At 41.2% G+C, this 17,886-nt stretch overlaps 2 protein-coding genes across 2 annotated transcripts in view; one reads left to right on the top strand and one right to left on the bottom strand.

Annotated features, from left to right (window-relative positions):
- The window catches only part of nme7 (NME/NM23 family member 7), a 234,253-nt gene extending 232,061 nt beyond the window's left edge, over positions 1 to 2,192 (top strand). The window contains exon 12 of the mRNA XM_086006730.1: positions 1,948 to 2,192. The gene's annotated coding sequence lies outside the window, so the exon portion shown is untranslated. The remainder of the gene's footprint in view (positions 1 to 1,947) is intronic.
- On the bottom strand, positions 2,045 to 17,472 carry LOC147107580 (sodium/potassium-transporting ATPase subunit beta-1-like). Its single transcript, XM_086006731.1, has 6 exons — positions 16,978 to 17,472; positions 15,197 to 15,325; positions 13,936 to 14,091; positions 9,700 to 9,884; positions 6,428 to 6,511; positions 2,045 to 3,155 (listed from the first exon to the last, which is right to left on the bottom strand). The coding sequence occupies exons 1-6, from the start codon at positions 17,075 to 17,077 to the stop codon at positions 2,892 to 2,894; spliced, it is 918 nt and encodes a 305-aa protein (XP_085862857.1). The 5' UTR covers positions 17,078 to 17,472; the 3' UTR covers positions 2,045 to 2,891.
- Between the last annotated feature and the right edge of the window lie 414 nt (positions 17,473 to 17,886).

Genomic DNA, 17,886 nt, shown 5'->3' with positions numbered 1-17,886 from the left:
AATGAGATTGAACCAGCCTATCAGCTCCTAAGAACAGAACCTGTTTACATGGATCAATACTCAATGTGAACAGAACCTGTTTACATGGATCAATACTCAATGTTGAAGTGGAACTATAAATAGCAGCAATTCTTAGCTTTAATTTTTATAGCTTTAATTTTTATAGCTTTTTATGCTTAAGAACTGGTCTTGCAACAGTACCACTTTTAAAACTAAAAAAACTACAGGCAAGCTTAAACATAATACAGGTTACTTGGAACAATTATCTGTTGTTAAGCAAAGCCAATTGTACGCAAGAATTTCAGATTACAGTACAAAACAATCCTTGAAGTTAGGTTGCAGTTTATATTTACCATTCTAATTCATTGTCTGAAATAGCCATTAGGTTCCTTTATGAGAGAGTTGGCTAGCTAAATATAGGATTGTGAAATCATTGCAGTGAATGAAATATTAGATTAGAATGCTTTTACTTTTCCAGTAGGTTTGACCCTGACCCCTGCTTAGTGTAGCCTTCTGCAGACAAATGTTTGTATTGGCTAAAATGTCAGTTAACAAAATATTAAGTTAATAATCCAAGGTTCCTCTTTTTTCTCCCACCAGGCAGTGAATCCATTTGCTAATATTTTTTATCAGGAATCACATGCTCAGTAAGGTGTGGCAGTTAAATCTAAGTCATGGAGAAGTGCAAAGTACTGTATTGAAACATATGCCAAGTGGCCTTGTGCAGTCTGGGAAAAATGGGTGTGGGCTGTTTCACAACCTTCTGATTTGCTCAACTTTCCAGTGAGTTGTAAAGTAAAAAAAAAAGTCTCACTCCTGCTCCTTTATAAACTGGCAATGTTTTTGGTTCCTTTAATGAGCAGGGAATTTAAAAATCATGTATTACACAGCAACAGTTATACCTAGCAATGCAAGATTTGCTGGGTAGCTAGGCTAATGGGGGGGAAAAAACAAAAGCAACATTTTAGTCAATCTACATAACCATATACAAGGTGGATGAGTTGTAAAGCTCATGAAAGAGCAGAATCAATTCACCTACATAATTTCCATGACATTAAGATTGGGTATCATATGGTTTTAACTAAACAAATTCAAGGAGCAAATTCATAGTGCCTCTTTAGGCAGTATGTTAAATAAATTATAAAATGTCCCTTAACTTAGCAATGCAGTTCTAAAAGTTTTACTCCTCCCAAAATTTTGGGATTTCAACTATTCCTAACCATGTAACTGCTATTGCACAAGAGAAAACAAGCTGTAAATGCTGAGAATCCATAGGACGACAGTCAACATTTAGGAGAAGTCGATTTATATGGCTAGAGGGGAGAGCAAGTTATAGGTGAAGTTCAAATATATTGTCAGACTTAGCACTCAGCTGAATCAACCCCACTCAAAACGTGAGCAGTCTAGGTTCACACTTCAGGATGGGAGTGCTGCATCGTTGCAGGTGCTATCTTGTGTGCAGATGAGGTTAAATCAAGGTCCTCTCGGCCGATATAAAAAAATCCCACAGGAGATCTGTGTGTCCGGGTCAATATTTATTATTTACCACCAAAAATAAATTGTCTGGTGATTAGGCCTTAATGTACACTGGCTACTGTATTATATTATAACAGACTATTACTTCAAAAGTACTTAATTGGGACTTCAAGGTTGTGAAAAGCACTATCGATGCAAACCTTTTCTTTTACCAGGTCAGGTCTAATGAAAGATCACACCCAAAGTGTTGGGCCTTTTTATTTCTAGTATTTTCCATTGGTTGGTAATTACTAATGCTAGTACAGCTGGTTTTGTAATTTTTATACCAGATTAAACATTCAGCTGCACCAATCTTTAATTTCTTCTTGCTGGTCCTTAATTCTTGTACATCTTGTTAGTAGTGCTTTAATTTGGTAGACTTCTGAAATATTCAAACTGTACACTGGCTAAAGTTTGTACTATTTATTTTAGGTGCAGTATTTTTTCAAGATCTTGGACAGTTGAATAAAAACACAGCCTGAACATCAGAGCAAGTTTTTCATTTCAAGAAATAACAGTCTTAAGGCAATAGGTTCATAAGTTTTATTTTTCTGATGCTTTAAATCAGGTGAGGAGTACTGTTCTCCAAACAAGTTTACAGATGTTACATTGCATTTTACACCATGAACACCATCCTACTGCATTGGTTTACTTCAAATAAAGATTATATGATTTTACCAGTGACTTTGGTATCTTTTATACATTACACTTTGCAGAAAAATTGTACAACTGCATAAATATAAAATCTTCCACCATGAAAATGGTTAAAACATTCATAAAGACATCACCACAAGTGATGGCTCCAGCAAACAACTGTAATAACTAATCACAATAGCTTGACAGCCAGACCCAGCTCTAAAGGAAGTGTAATAAAACCCATCACCCTACACTAATGTTGCCAAAAGAAAATGCAATTTCTCCTCCCTCCCCCCACAAAAAAAACTTCAGAGTGCAGTATGTTCATACACATGGGCATAACAGAAAAAAATCAAGTACCATGCCAATTTTCAGAGTATTTACAACTTGGAAAGCAAAGCTTGCTTAAAAAAAACTGCAACATGGCTTGAAGGACCAGTGAATGCACTACAGTACTGTACACTCAAAACCACACGAGGCACAAGGCAGCAATATCTAAGGGACAGAAACACTGATTGCTACACATTAGTGGAATTATAATTTACAGTAATAGGCAAACCCATGGCTCAAGTAGTATCATTTACAGTAGAATAAATATGTACTACTATTGCTTTTATTTTACATACCTAAGTAAATGCAGAAAGCTAGTGTAGAGCATATAGATTAAGTGTAGGTCCCATATGTATGACAGTTTGTTCAAGACTAATTTGAAATAAGGGAAAAGTTCTATTATGCAGTTATCAGCTTTTGACCTCAATTTTTACTTCAAAACGACCCCGAAAGCGGTCTTTTTCACTATAATCAATATTTTCACCGTACACTTTACACTCAATGCGCAACTCCATGTTTTGTGTGAGGTTGGTGAACTGAATAGCAAGCAAGGGCTGGAGGTACTTTTCCTGCAGACGCTTGCCATAGTATGGGTAGTACTGCAGTGGAAAGCCAGCGTATCCTCCCAAGCCGAAGTATTCAATAGGTCCAATTTTATCTCTCTCCTGTTCTCTCTAAACAAACCAAAACAAAAAAATTACAATACATCACATTTCAGAGTCCAAGTAAAGTTGATGTGCATGGGGAAGTTAGGATACAGACAGCAGAATTTTGGATGTGTTCAAGTTTATGAAGGGAGGAAGATGGCAGCATTGGAATCATCTAGAGGTAACAGACATAGATGTGGGTTTCAGCAGATGAGCTGAAGCAGGGGCAGAGAGTTCTTCCCTCCTTCCCAAAAACTTGCAGGAATTTTGCAAAAATGCCATCCATGCCTGCTGATCTACCATTAGCCAAGTGATGCAGTGCAGCGGCAACTCTTACCTGGTGGACTGGTTATTAAAGTCTTCGATATTCTCAATGTTTGCATGCCCTTTTTTTTTTTTTTAAATGGCAAACTCAGCAAAGATAATACTTGTTGGCACTAGCCTAGAAGAAGCTTTCAACCATGACATTTCAAGACCGACTTTAGCCACTAGAAGTGATTTAGAAAATTGTTAATTGCAAGCCCTTAAACCTACTGATTGCACTTCATCTCCTGCTGGTCCTCAGTGCTACACTGCAATCTACATTCACAGCAGCTCAATTGTTCTTAAAAATCTTGATTTACATTTTTTTTTTATTGATTCATTCCAGGGATGTGGGCATCCCTGCCAAAGCCAGCATTTATTACCCATTGCTAATTGCCCTTAAGGTGGTGGTAAGCCACCGCCTTGAACCGCTGCAGTCCATGTGGTGAAAGTACTCCCACAGTGCTGTTAGGGAGAGTGTTCCAGGATTTTAACCTAGTGACAATGAAGTAACAGCGATACATTTCCAAGTCAGGATGGTGTGCAACTTGGGAGGGGAACTTGCAGGTGATGGTGTTCCCATGCATCTGCTGCCCTTGTTCTTCGCGGTGATAGAGGTCACAGGTTTGGAAAGTGCTGTTGAAGAAGCCTTGGCAAGTTGCTGCAGTGCATCTCGTCGATGGTACACACTGCAGCCACCATGCACCAGTGGTGGAGGGAGTGAACGTTTAAGGTGGTGGATGGGGTGCCGATCAAGTGGGCTGCTTTGTCCTGGACGGTGTCGAGCTTCTTGAGTGTTGGAGCTGCACTCATCCAGGCAAGTGGAGAGTATTCCATCACACACCTTACTTGTGCCTTGTAGATAGTGGAAAGGCTTTTGGGGGGGGGGGGGGGGGGGTGTGTCAGGAGAGACACTTGCTGCAGAATACCTAGCCTCTGACCTGTTCTTGTAGCCACAGTATTTAAGTGACTGGTCCAGTTAAGTTTCTAGTCAATGGTGACCCTCCCCCAGGATGTTGATGGTGGGGGATTTGGCGATGGTAATGCTGTTTAATATCATGGGATGAATGTCGGTTACTGTTTTAAAAAACTGCCCGCTTTAGTTTAACAGTTCTCCTCCCTTTTGCAGTTAGCTTAACAGTACCCAACTCAGTTATGAGCAAATAGTAGACTTCAACTTTATGACTAGTTGCAAATGAAAAAAATCATTGAACACATCCAAGTCTGGTTGAGTTCACCCTATTGCAAGATGTTCAGACTTGGAGCTCAGCTTTGTAGAAGCAACATCCTTCGCATCACTGAGCATCTTAGTTTCTCTTTGTTCAGCTCAGTGGCCATCAGCCACACAGACATGCCAGTCATTTCTCGTCATTAGGCTAGCATCTTATACAAGTTAGCTAAGAGTTGCCCTTTTGAAGGGAGTAATCTGAAGATGCCAAACACCACACTGGAAAGCAAAGGACATGCTAAGCAATTCACAACTAAGTGGTCAATTTCTGTGTTGCTCTGAAGTCCATGTTGATACCAAGCAATTAATGGAACCTTCAGAAAGCACTGCCATCAGAGGGATTTGCATTACTCAAACTTCATGACAGACTTTTGAATCACCCATGAGCAGCAATTGGGTAAATCCAAGCCGTTCTTCAAGTTCAAACAATGATATAACCGTCTTCCAGTACTCAACACCAGGCAGCTTGAGGAATGGATAGACTTCGAGACCCAAAGCATCTTTGTCCAGATAAGATTAGACTACAAGCAGATCCAAGTGAAATGATCAGTCATGCTGCAAGGCCAGTTTGTGCCTGGATCCAAAGGCCTGTCAACTAAATGGTAACCACAGAAACTTAGGGAACACTGATCAAACCACATTTCTGCAAGAGTAATACAATATCCATTCCTGGAAGAGGAAAAATCCCAATCTCAAACTTCTTGCTATCCAGTCATAAAAATATCACCTGGCTTCTTTATGGTCTTGGTTAGTGATTCAGTCAAGTTTAATCTACACATTAAATCAACAACAATTCACACATATCCCAATACCCTTTCTTCAGATAGCAATGGGGGGAGGGGACAGCAGGCTAAGGAGGGTGGAATCCTTACAATGATTTCCAAGGTAGATGGAGGATATTAGTCAATAAAGCATTAAGTGCAAGGGTACATGACCTTCCACACCCCACCTTCTCTTCTCCAACTCAGATCCCAAATTGAACCTTTCAGCAGCAGATTTAAGAGCTGCACCCAATATTTTCTTGAATTCGAAACTTGAGGGAAAGATAAAAGGAATGTTGCTGCACACAATCTAAAGGAATCGAATTTCCTTTGTCAAATAGGGATTGTAAAAAGGGCATTAACAAGTCAGCTTAAAAGCAGTCGCGTCCTCTCCCTCCCCCCAAAGCTTATAAATAGCAAGAATCAATTTTACAACACTGTGCCTAGTTTGACCATTTGACACAAAGATGGCATCAGCTGTCTCAGTTGGTAGTGCTCTCTCCTCTGGTCAAACATTTGTGCGCTAGACTCCCACACCAGGATTTCAGCACCTACATTAGCCTGACACTTCATTCAACAATACTACAACATTTTCAGGGTGCTGTCCTTCAAACGAGACATTTAACAGAGATCTCAGCTGCTTGTCCAGGTACATATTACGAGATCCCAATGCATTGTTCAAATAGGATCAAAAAGCACTCCTAGTGTAATTTTTCACAACCACCAAAAGCAGATTAACTAATGATCCATCTCATTTTGATTTATGGCAGGCTGTGGTGCATGAATGGAGATGGGGCTGTTGCATAGGTGGCCAAAGAGCACTCGTCAGTTGAAACACTTGAGACAGTGATGGAATAAGATGCAATGCATGCTAGACACAATGGTTGCCAAAGATACCTGCATATTAAGGGAGCATCCACAGAAGCTCCCCATCCCATAGCTAAAGGGAGGGAAAAGAACAGACAATTATCATTCTCCATCCTGCTTCAAAACCAAACATCTCTTACCTTTGCTGTACAACGAAGAGGAAGAACATATTGATTATAATTTGCTTGCAACTCTTCAGGAAGGTCAGTAGTATTCTTTGGAGGCTAAAAAAAAGACATTCAGCAACCAATCACTCACACTTAAATTAATTACAAAATTTCACACATTACTTCTCAAACTATAGTACACTCCACAACAAATGTATACACTTCTATAAAACTACAGAAGGGGCTGAATCTTGCTGGAAAAATAATGGCGCGTTAATGATGCACAGTTATTAACGATGCACAGAGTTATTAATGAGCAAACTGACCAGCAAGGTCAGGAGATGAAAAGAGACGCCATGAATTGCGAATCACACAGTGTTTGCTTTGCACAAATGGCATTGCACCCCTAGCCTCTTATTTTTAAGAATTTGTTGGATTTGCACATAAATTGCCATTAAACTTGCTGCACAAAATCAGGGCTAGAGCTCAACAGCGCAAGTACCTTTTTAACAACGTGATAATTGTTAATGCAATGCCAATCAACTTCTCCGGCCCAGAAAGGGAACAATTTAAACTGCTCAATTTCAATCCTGCATATAGTAAATTTAGAGATTTTTAAAATGTCAATTTTTTAAAATAAAATTTTTACTTTACCTTTGCCTCTTTTTTTCTCTCAATACAATCTTTCTTTCCCTTTACTTCTCTCTACCCGATTTGACTCTAATTCACCCTCCTGTCATTCCTGTTTATTTCTCAATCCTTAAATCCCATTGCTTAAGGAGATAGACTGTTGGTCCTGCTGTACACCAAGGTCTCAGATGCCCTCGCCGTTCCAAGCTCACACTTCCAGCAAGTTACGCCACAAGAATTTTGAGCAGAAGGGTGAAGAAAAAGGTCTAACGCCATTCCCCACGAGTTGCCCCGCAGTAATAAAACCAATCTGCTCTGATAATGAAGAGCCAGAGTAGAAGCATATAGTATCATCTTTACATTGCTGAATTGCGACAATCTTGGGTTTATTGGTCCAGATTTTGCAGTGGTAATGACGACGAACTGTCAGCGTTTGCAGTCATTACCCCACTGAAATTGACTAACTTCAGGATTTCGCACATGCACAGATAAACATGGAAATCCTGAAGTTGCGGTCAGTCATTCACTGTTCCATAGAAACATAGAAGATAGGAGCAGGAGTAGGCCATTCAGCCCCTCAAGCCTGCTCCACCATTCAATGCGATCATGGCTGATCATCCAAATTCAGTACCCGGTCCCTGCTTTCTCCCCATACCCCTTGATCCCTTTAGCCTTAAGAAATATATCCAACTCCTTCTTGAATATATTTAATGAATTGGCCTCTACGGCCTTCTGTGATAGAGAATTCCACAGGTTCACCACTCTCTGGGTGAAGAAATTCCTCCTCATTTCTGTCCTAAATGGCCTACCCCTTATCCTTAGACTGTGACCCCTGGTTCTGGATTCCCTAAACATCAGGAACATCCTCCCTGCATCTAGTCTGTCCAGTCCTGCCAGAATTTTACGTTTCAACGAGATCCCCTCTCATTCTTCCAAACTCCAGCGAGTACAAGCCCAATCGACCCAATCTCTCCTCATACGTCATTCCTGCCATCCCAGGTATCAGCCTGGTGAATCTTCGCTGAACTCCTTCCAGGGCAAGACTATCCTTCCTCAGATAAGGCGACCAAAACTGCACACAATACTCAAAATGTGGTCTCACCAAGGCCCTGTACAACTGCAGCAAGACATCCTTGTTCCTGTACTCAAACCCTCTCGCTACGAAGGCCAACATACCATTTGCCTTCTTAACCGCCTGCTGCACCTGCATGCTTACCTTCAGCGACTGGTGCACAAGGACACCCAGGTCTCGTTGCACTTCCCCTTCTCCCAATCTATTGCCATTCAGATAATAATCTGCCTTCCTGTTTTTGACACCAAAGTGGATAACCTCACATTTATCCATGTTATATTGCATCTGCCATGCTTCTGCCCAATCACCCAACCTGTCCAAATCATCCTGTAGTTTCTCGGCATCCTCCTCACAGCGCACACGCCCACCCAGCTTTGTGTCGTCTGCAAATTTGGAGATATTACATCTAGTTCCCTTGTCTAGATCATCATTAACATATATTGTGAATAGCTGGGGTCCAAGGACTGATCCCTGCGGTACCCCACTAGTCACTGCCTGCCACTCGGAAAAAGACCCGTTTATTCCAACTCTTTGCTTTCTGTCTGCCAACCAGTTCTCTATCCAAGTCAATACCTTGCCCCCAATCCCATGTGCCTTAACTTTACACGCTAATCTCTTATGTGGGACCTTATCGAAAGCCTTCTGAAAGTCCAAATACACCACATCCACTGGTTCTCCCTTATCTATTTCACTAGTTACATCCTCAAAGGCTGTGCTGTGGAACTCCCCATAGCTGGCCATCAATGAAATCAGTTGAACTGATGAAAACTTAAGCTTTTCCAATCTAATTGCACTGTTAAAACACCCCATTGAAAGTTAAGCCTTACTGGAATAGGTGTAACTGGGGTTTTAACAGCGTATTGACTGAACAACCGTTCTGGCCCTGGAAAAAATTTATATTTGGGGAATGTCATTTCTCCATTTTAAAGAAAAATATTTTTACATTTTTATTAATAGTTTGTTTATAATATTTCAGATTCTACCTTAACCCCATGTGTATGTCCCAATCTTTATTGTGCACTCAAATTTTTTAAAAAGTGAATTGAATCAATGCTTTTTATTTCCTGGTTTGCTGTCTGAGAATTCTTCAGTGTGATTGGCTGTTTAGACAGCTTGATGACATCACTGCTGCATCGCACTGGATACACCACGGGACCTTTTGATAGCACTACAATGAATTTAACGCCGAGAAACCTAAAGTTTTTGCCACAAAGATTACGAGATCTGTGGGCAGCTTTCTTAAAAGGTCAGCGGCGATCGCCATTACTTCACCACTGACCACAATTTCCAGGCCATCGTACCATGACTAAACTGATCTGAGCTACATCAATAGTGCTAAGCAAAAATGCTTTGAAGTCAAAGTGCACGCCAACCACAATTTACTGGTTACCATAAACATGGAATGACTGTATGGAACCTTATTCCATCTCAACAGATTGTTGCAGTGCGTAGTTCTTGGGAATCCTTCAAATCAAATTGAAATAGCCAAGTTTATGTTTTACCCAAAATCTAATAAGCTTTCAGCCTCAGTTCTTTAGTTAGGTCATTTCATTACACATGCAAGCTCTAAAGTAACAATCTTTGTAACTTGAAGGAGCCTCACCTTAGGATAGAAGTCAATAATCCTGTTGAGCTTCGCAATGAGACAGGGTTTTCCTTCTGCATAGCCGTAAGTCGTATCATCTAGTCCAGAGCAATTCTTAAGCCACTTACGATAAAATCTGCACGCTCTCTTCTGTCCTTGTGAATCATCTAGATTGCCTCTTTTTATGTAGTCTGCAGGAGTCTCTAAAGTAGCAGATTTTATTAAATTATTAACTACATTTTTTATGGCAAAGTCAAAATTAATGCAACCAAAACACTGCTAATTAAGTAGAGGCAACTGAAGCAAGCTTGGATAAATGAGTAAAATATTTCACTTCAGATGGAGTCATGCCATCACCTAAGTGCATTTTCAGTTGACCACCCCCAAGCTACAAGCATGAAACCTGCTCCCAAAACAGTCAGTGGTATTCTGTATCCAACTACACATTGGTATGCGGTGCCACACATCTAAAATAGAATTGTGGAATCATTCAATCTTCTTTCAATCACATACACCTGCACAAAATTTCACCAGATTTATCTTCTTTTACAAGGCTTACAAAGTACAAGCTTGTTTATTTGTCCCTTAAAAATTCAAGGGCAAAGCTGCAATAGTGCCAAAAACATGGACTATCGAGATTAAAATTAAATATTGGCTTGTGAAATTGGAATAGAATTAACATTCACTTTATGTGGTGGCCAACACCCTTCCAGTTCAGAACACTCTCAAACACATTACCAATACATTGTTTGGCGAGGGAGGTAACAAGTTTAGCCACAAAATTAACTTCAAACTTTTAGTTCCAGTAATACAACAAATCTCCAAGTAGCAGGAAGTTCTATACCGAATCAATTTTATAGTGACTATCTCTAGATGATTGATACAGCAAATCCATTACAGGAGCGTGACTTAACACAACAAAAGTAAAAAAACGTGTTACTGTACAAAGTCACAAAATGATGGACTCAAAAAAAGGCCCAGATTTTGCTGAGATTAATGGAGCACACTGTTATTAATGTATAAATCATCCAGCAAGAAGAGATATCCTGTGAATTGCAAATCACCACAAGTTGCTGGACAATTTGCACCACTCCACTGTTAGCCTCACTAAAATAGCAGCTCAACCTCATCATGCATTTGATGAAGTTGCTGCATTTCTGCACCAATTGCCAATTAAACTCACCATAAAAAGTTAGGGTTGCTACTCAACAGAAGTACCTTTTTAATGAGGAGACTGATGTTCCTGCAATGCCAATCCACCTCTCTGGCTCAGAAAGGTAACAATTTAAACTGTAGTCTCATTCCTACAGGTAGTGAATTATTGTTAGAGAATTTTTTTTTAAATTTGTTTTTATTTTTCCTTTGTCTCTTTTCTCTCTCCCCCTCCATCTTTCTGTACTTGGTTTGACTAATTCACTAACTCCAGCTGTTGTTCCCCATTTCTTTCTCAATCCTTAAATCTCTAGTTGAGATAGACATTTTCCCGTCGTTCACAAAGGTCCCAGCTGCCCCCTTGCCCTCAACGCACGGTTATCAGCTTGCATTGCACGCTGAAGGGCGAGGGGAAAGGTCTAACTAATGGGGCACACCAAGAGATGCCCCCCACTCCAGCAACATCTGTGCCAATATTGTAGAAAAGGATAAGAAGCTTTTGTTCAAAGTACTCTCCATATTTTATAGAAGATGAAGGACATATTCTAAAATTTTGATTTGATGCTTCAAGATAAAAAAGGCAGCAAAGAAACTACGGTGCATTCTTCCTCTCTACAAAGCCCCAGCAACAAAGGCATCTACAGGGAGCATCCTCACACAGCCCAGAATGGCTCCACAGGAAATAGCACATCACAAATGCAAACTGGTCCAAGAGCCACAGAACCCCAAGAAACAACTACTAGGGAAAATTGCATACCCATCAGCAGTTTCTCAGGACCCCATAGTTCTCAGTTACACCCATTTCATTTCCCTTGGAGGCACTCCAGGATACATCACTGGTGACATCACTGGCAAATCTTAGCACAAAGGGTTCTTTCATAATTTGGCCATCTGAAAGGGATACAAGGCAGCAGTGCTTGCTAACTGAGCTCCAAGCATCCAAACAAATTATAAATAAAGATGGTCAATGTTAATAAATTTTAAAATAACTGCCCTGATACCATGAAAATAAGTCTTCAGTTTGTGAGTAAATATGGAAGAATTTATAAATGCCCAAGAGTATGTATCCATCATTGCAAGATACATATTCCTTAGTGTGCTCCTCCTAATGGCTTCTGCAGATGGTATGGCAGGAATTAGCAAATTTAACTACTCCAGGCTTTGCCACATCAAGGGACTAAAGGCGAGATCATATCACTAATTACCAAGAAAAGGCAAAGAATTTCCATGATCCAAAAATGCTCATTCTCTTCTTGAGAAACTCAGGACTGAAAAGTTTGACACACTTGCCTCCTGTAACTGCAACAGCAGCAAGGGTAGGTAGAATGTCCTATTTGTCAGTTCTAGATATGAAACATGATGAATGTAGAAGGACTTTACCAGAGTCTGAAAGAACAAGATCCAGGGCCTAGAGTTAAATACCTTACTAAGAATGCCCAAGGACAGCAAATGAACCTGGTTTGGGCCAAGTCCTTTTCAAGACTTTTGGAATCTCAAGCATAGAAGATGAAAAATGGTGCTGAAACTATTACTTCCAAGACAGCAACAATATTTTCTGAAGAAACCAGCATTTAACCTCCAAGTTGAGCTCAGATCAACAGATCCTGTGTTAACAGACTTTGAGACCTTCAAATATTCTTCGCATGGAAGAAGGTATCCAATGCTGACTTGTGATTTCCTAGAGGCCATGCGTTTTAAAAAAATCAACCTAGCCTGGCAGATGCTCACGGTCAGGATCCTAAATGGACCAGTAATCAGAAAGCTACAAAATATCATGAATACAACAATTAACTTTCCTGGCCCAATTGAAACCAATCGCCCAACTTCATAGTAGCAAAACTGACAAAACAGGAGTTCAATGGCAAATAAAACAGTTAAAATACTATTTCATAAGAGGCCCTTTCAGCTTTGACAGTCCAAGACAATGGTAAAAATCCTCACGAGGAAGATATGAACCAGGCATATCTACAGAAAAGATAGTGGATGACAAAGCTTAACAATCTACATATTATGTATTAGCATGTATTATCCCTTAGTGTGTTTGGTCTGACCATTGTCAATAGTTAAACTTGTGTATTGTCAAAAAAGCCTAAATGCAAGCTAAAAAAAAATTAAGGAAACATTGCAGGTTGCCGTTAAAAGACTAGTTATCAGTTAACAGAAAATGCTGGAAAAACTCAGCAGGCCAGGCAACATCCATGGAGAAATAGAGTCAACGTTTCAGGTCGAAACCCTTCATCAGGACTGAAAAAACACAGGAAATGAAACCGATTAAAAGGCCAGTTTGGGAGCTGGGAAATGGGGATGAAAGAACAAAAGAGAAGTGAAGAGCCATTAAGAGGTATTCAAAACAAGACGAGATGGGGATAGGACCAGTAAAGAGACAAAAGACAGCTCTAGATTAGGTGTGAAATGCGCTGGCAGAATGAGCGACAGCTGCCATGTGGGAGAGAAAAAAGGGGGAAGGGCCAAAACAAAGGTGTGGATAAAAAATATATGTAAAAAATGTAATGGGGCTGAGGTTATGATTTGAAATTGTTGAACTCGATATTGAGTCCGGAAGGCTGTAAAGTGCCTAATCAGAAGATGAGGTGCTGTTCCTCGAGCTTACGCTGGGTTTCCGTGGAACAATGCAAGAGCCCGAGTACGGTGAGGTCTGAGTGGGAATGGGGCATTGAATTAAAATGACGGGCAACCGGAAGCTCAGGGTCACCCTTACGGACTGAACGGAGGTGTTCCGCAAAGCGGTCACCCAATCTGCGTTTGGTCTCCCCAATGTAGAGGAGACCACACCGTAAGCAGTTATCAGTTAAGTTGTTTTCCCAATATATAAAAATTAACAGTATACTTTTGCCAACTGAAGATCTAGCATCAGTCAAGGGAAAATCAAGGCCAGCAAGGCTCTCTTTTAAAAAAAAAAACCCACGTATTCCATAAGTATTTGTTTGCAAATTAATCATCCTGAAAGCAAGTACTTTAGGATTTCACTTCATGATACACCTTCCTTGAAATTAACATGTCGAATATGGATAGCTCACAGCCCATTTCTTTCATGTTTGCGTCACGTGCTTAGTAGAGCAAGAACAGTCTCCCTAAACTTACCAGAACAGTCCTCAAAAGGAGTGCTGCCAGCCTGAATTGATTCATTGTACAGCTCCATGAGCTTGTGCATACTTTGCACAAAGCTTTCATAGGATTTGGGGTTTGAAACACTAAAGGAAATTTCTGTTTTTATCGCATACGGTGCATGTGATAGTCCTAAAAGTGGAAGAAAGTTGAAATTAAAAAATGGAACCAAAATTATTCTTCATTTGTTAAAACTTAATTATCACACATACATTCAATGTTTTTATAAGATGTAGTTACTCGATTCAGTAAAGCAATGCCTTTTATGTTACTGAAATTTGGAATACAATTGCTAAACTGAAGTAATCATGATTTAAAATGCCACCTTCATACAAGACAAAAGGTCCATCAATATTCGGAACATCCCAGTATGTTGCTTAGCAAATTTCTGGACCAATTAGCAATAGTGGTGCTACACTCAGCTTTAGTGTGCCTGCATTAGGAAAGGTTTTTAATGAAATAATCAGCCAGTTTGCTCCTGTTGTCCACATGCATTCACTTCCAGCAAGGTAGACATCAAGATTAGACTAGACTACTAACCATCAAGGCTCGCACATAAATAATTTGCTACTTGCATAATGCACCAGGACACCTAGCACAACTGTACCTCAGAGTCAACTGCTTCAAGGAAAGACAGAAATTTGTTTTTTAAAATGGGGCTTAATGTAGTCGGGCTTTGATAACACACATGCATGTGTATATTGTGGTGCAGATTACGTGAGTAGTCTGTAACCATCATGATTATAATTTTCAAGTAGAGCCCCCACCTGTTGAATACTAATCACAGTATAGAACATCGTGACATGACTGGTTAGTCTTTGCCGGTATAGGCAAATACAGGTGAATGCAGAGTCCCTTTAAGTAGCTGTTTACATTTAAAAAATCCTACTAAATGTAGCACCATTATTTAATTAATTCTGTACTATTAAGACATCACATTTACAAAATATTTTTATAAAACCCGACTCCAGTGGAGCAATGTGTGGGAGGTTGGAGTGTGCATACTGATGAGTGACCTTCACAGTTGCCTCCGAGCATACAGTGGTACAGTGACACGCAGGCTTTTCCATTGCGCCACTTTCGGCAACAGTGGACAACAAATCGGGAGGCACTTGAGCGCGGTGAAGTAATTTATGCCATTAAAGGCAAATTACACTTCCTTATCTGTTCCCAACGCACACCCCTGTCCTCATCCTCCAACCCCCTGTGTACGTTTAAAAATGCAAAACCGATATACCTGGAGGTGCAACTCTATCCTGGTATTTCGGTTCGAAATCACTGAGGGTGAGCAGCAGTACTTGAATGGTTCCGATGAAGATACCAGCGAGGCAGCCATAAAAGATGAAGTAGAACAAAAATATCTTGACTACAGGAAGAAGAATACAGATAACTAGACATTACTCCTTCGTGCTTTTTAGCTGAACAACCCCGAGTGGCTAAATGCAACAGAAACGGTTCCGATTCGGCGTATCAAGTGTATAAAAGCACGAGTCACTGTCTGAATCGTGACATTTGCTTGCATCTTCGCAGATTGTTTCACTATTTCTGTGAACGCGGTGCGATTTGAAGGTTTATGACTAAAGAAGGGTGGGTGGGAAGGGTTATGAGTACGAGTATGACTAAGTGGGTGGGTTGGTTGGGGGATGGGGTGGCATGGTAATGGCCCGTGTTGATAAGATGTCCTCCCGCCTTAAATTCATGCAACTAGTTTTCATACAGCGAGACTCAGTTGACACCGATGCAAAGTCCTTCGGAAAATGTCCATCCAATGACGAGAAGGGAGACCAAAAAAAGACTGGGCCAATAATTTATTGGTAATGAACTTGCATACTCGTGGTGGGATTGCGTAATGTTTATTGGTACAATGAAGGTGAAAAAAAAATGGAGAGCCCGATACCAACAGATTTTCTTTTTAAAATAGTACAAGGCTAGAGTTTTATTTTATTTATTTTTTAAACGGGTAACTCCACGCCCACAGCACAATGTTTTGCTTATAACAAAGTTCCCAAGATCGCGCCAACTGGCCAAGAGATAAACACAGGCTACAAATTTATAACATTTTCATCAAACTGGACGATGAGTTTTCCTGACGAGGGAGAGAGATGTGAAACGTGATTTTGTGGCTGTGCCAATGTGAAACGTGATTTTGTGGCTGTGCCATACATGCATTATCCTGTACAGAGGGCTGTAAGGCAGTCTGGGCACATACGATAACCATCGGTTGCTAAGAGACCAAAACTCGGACCATTTTCCTCCTGTTCCTCATTTAAGTCTCTTTCCAGCTCCTGATCCATAGTTGTCCCCCACTCCACCTCCCGAGGCTCCCACCGTGGGTGAATTCCCAGGATCCGATCAGTATTAATGTTATTAGGCTCTTTTAAAAAAAAAAAAAAAAACCACTAACATCATGTTTCTGATCTTCCAAGTGACATAAAGGGGGTTCAATGACGAGCGATTCGGCGCGCTGCAAAGCGGTGCCACCTTGAATAACCTTGGGACTGCGGAAATCGTGCGTTCAAACTTCTTGCTTCCCCCACCCACCCATGCTTTCTTCTCGAGGTCCTTTCTCCCCCTCCCTCCTGCGGGTCACATGTCTCTGCCGACAAGCTCCACACCATTTATCAAGGGTTATTACCACACTTAAAATACAATCACACACAGCAAAAACTAAATGTCCAGCCGCTGCCCGAAAGCAATGTCCTTCACACTGACTTTATTTAAACACGCGCCGGCCAGTCACGCACATTGCAGGAAGGCGGAAGCCAGTGCCATTTACCGCTTCTCGCAGGCAGAAACGCGCACCATTTTAGAACCAATCTTTTGTCTCAAATATAAAACGCTCTAAGCCGCCCTCGCACCATTTATGTTTCCACACTTTTATTTAAAAAAAAAATCATTTCCAACATATCCACTCGCTGCACTCCACAACCTCCAGCGCGGACTATTAACCGAGATCAAAAGGGGGGGGTGGGGTGGGAATTACTTAAAAAAAGCAAGAAAAAGACACCGACTACTTACACCAGCTGCTCCCGGTCCTGCCGATAAACTCCTTTTTCTCGGAATCCCAGAGGAATTTCTTCCAGCCTCCGTCATCCTGCTTGGACTTTCCTCGTGCCATTTTCTATCGGGGGGCTAAGAGTTGGACTGACTTTGGTTTTGGATTGGTTTTAAAGTTCGCGTCCCTTTTTTTTTCCCCCCAAGCAGATCCTGGCGGCCGCCGCTGTGCGCGCCCCCGGCCTGTTACTTTTTCAAAAAACAAACGACCGTTGAAAGCCGCTCACTCGAGGCGTCGTTCCCGCGGGGTTGGCTGCTGATTCGGAGCTGGACGGGCAGGTATTTAATTATTGATTTTGTTGCCTTTTTAAAAAAATATGATATATATATTCTTCCTGTTCCTCTACCTCGGGTGACGGCAGCCGGGGAGAGAGGGAACTGGGGGGTGGGAAAGAAAGGTAAGCGGAGCGGAAAGTCCAGGTGAGGAGTTTGGAGGAAGGTAAAGGACTCAATGGCCCTGGATTTTATCGACTCCAACTCCGCCTCGCCTCGTTAATGAGTCACTCCGAGAGGGAAGGCCAGGCGCCAGCCAATTAGGAGGCGGCATATTGCCTGACGTCGCCGCGCCCAACTCCCCGAGGCGGAAGGGCCCGAGCCCCGCCCACTCTGGGGGCGCGATTGAGCCGAGTCTGTGAGACTGCAGCACTGACACTTCAGCGAAACGCAGATTTATTGCATTCTGGGGGTGTTTTTTCCATATGAAGATTTGCAGGGAATATGGTGGTGGTAGCGAGAAACATGTTTTGCATCTAAACTTGTGAAACAGTACGCGATGACTATAATACAGCATCGTTTTACGATTCGTTGCAATTACAGTCTATTTTCTTTTTGGGAGAAGGCTGTATGTGGACAATCTGTTATTCTGTCAACGCA

Source organism: Somniosus microcephalus, chromosome 14 (assembly GCF_052327205.1).
Source record: "Somniosus microcephalus isolate GS21.2 chromosome 14, FLI_Smic_1.0, whole genome shotgun sequence".
NCBI lineage: Eukaryota > Metazoa > Chordata > Chondrichthyes > Squaliformes > Somniosidae > Somniosus > Somniosus microcephalus.
This window is presented reverse-complemented; position numbering and strand designations above follow the sequence as displayed.

Coding starts and splice junctions, on each gene's coding strand:
- LOC147107580 (XM_086006731.1), bottom strand. CDS start 17,077: ATGGCACGAGGAAAGTCCAAGCAGGATGACGGAGGCTGGAAGAAATTC. Junction 14,092..15,196: donor GGATAGAGTTGCACCTCCAG/GTATATCGGTTT, acceptor TTCCACTTTTAG/GACTATCACATGCACCGTAT. Junction 6,512..9,699: donor TTATTGACTTCTATCCTAAG/GTGAGGCTCCTT, acceptor TCTTTTTTTTAG/CCTCCAAAGAATACTACTGA.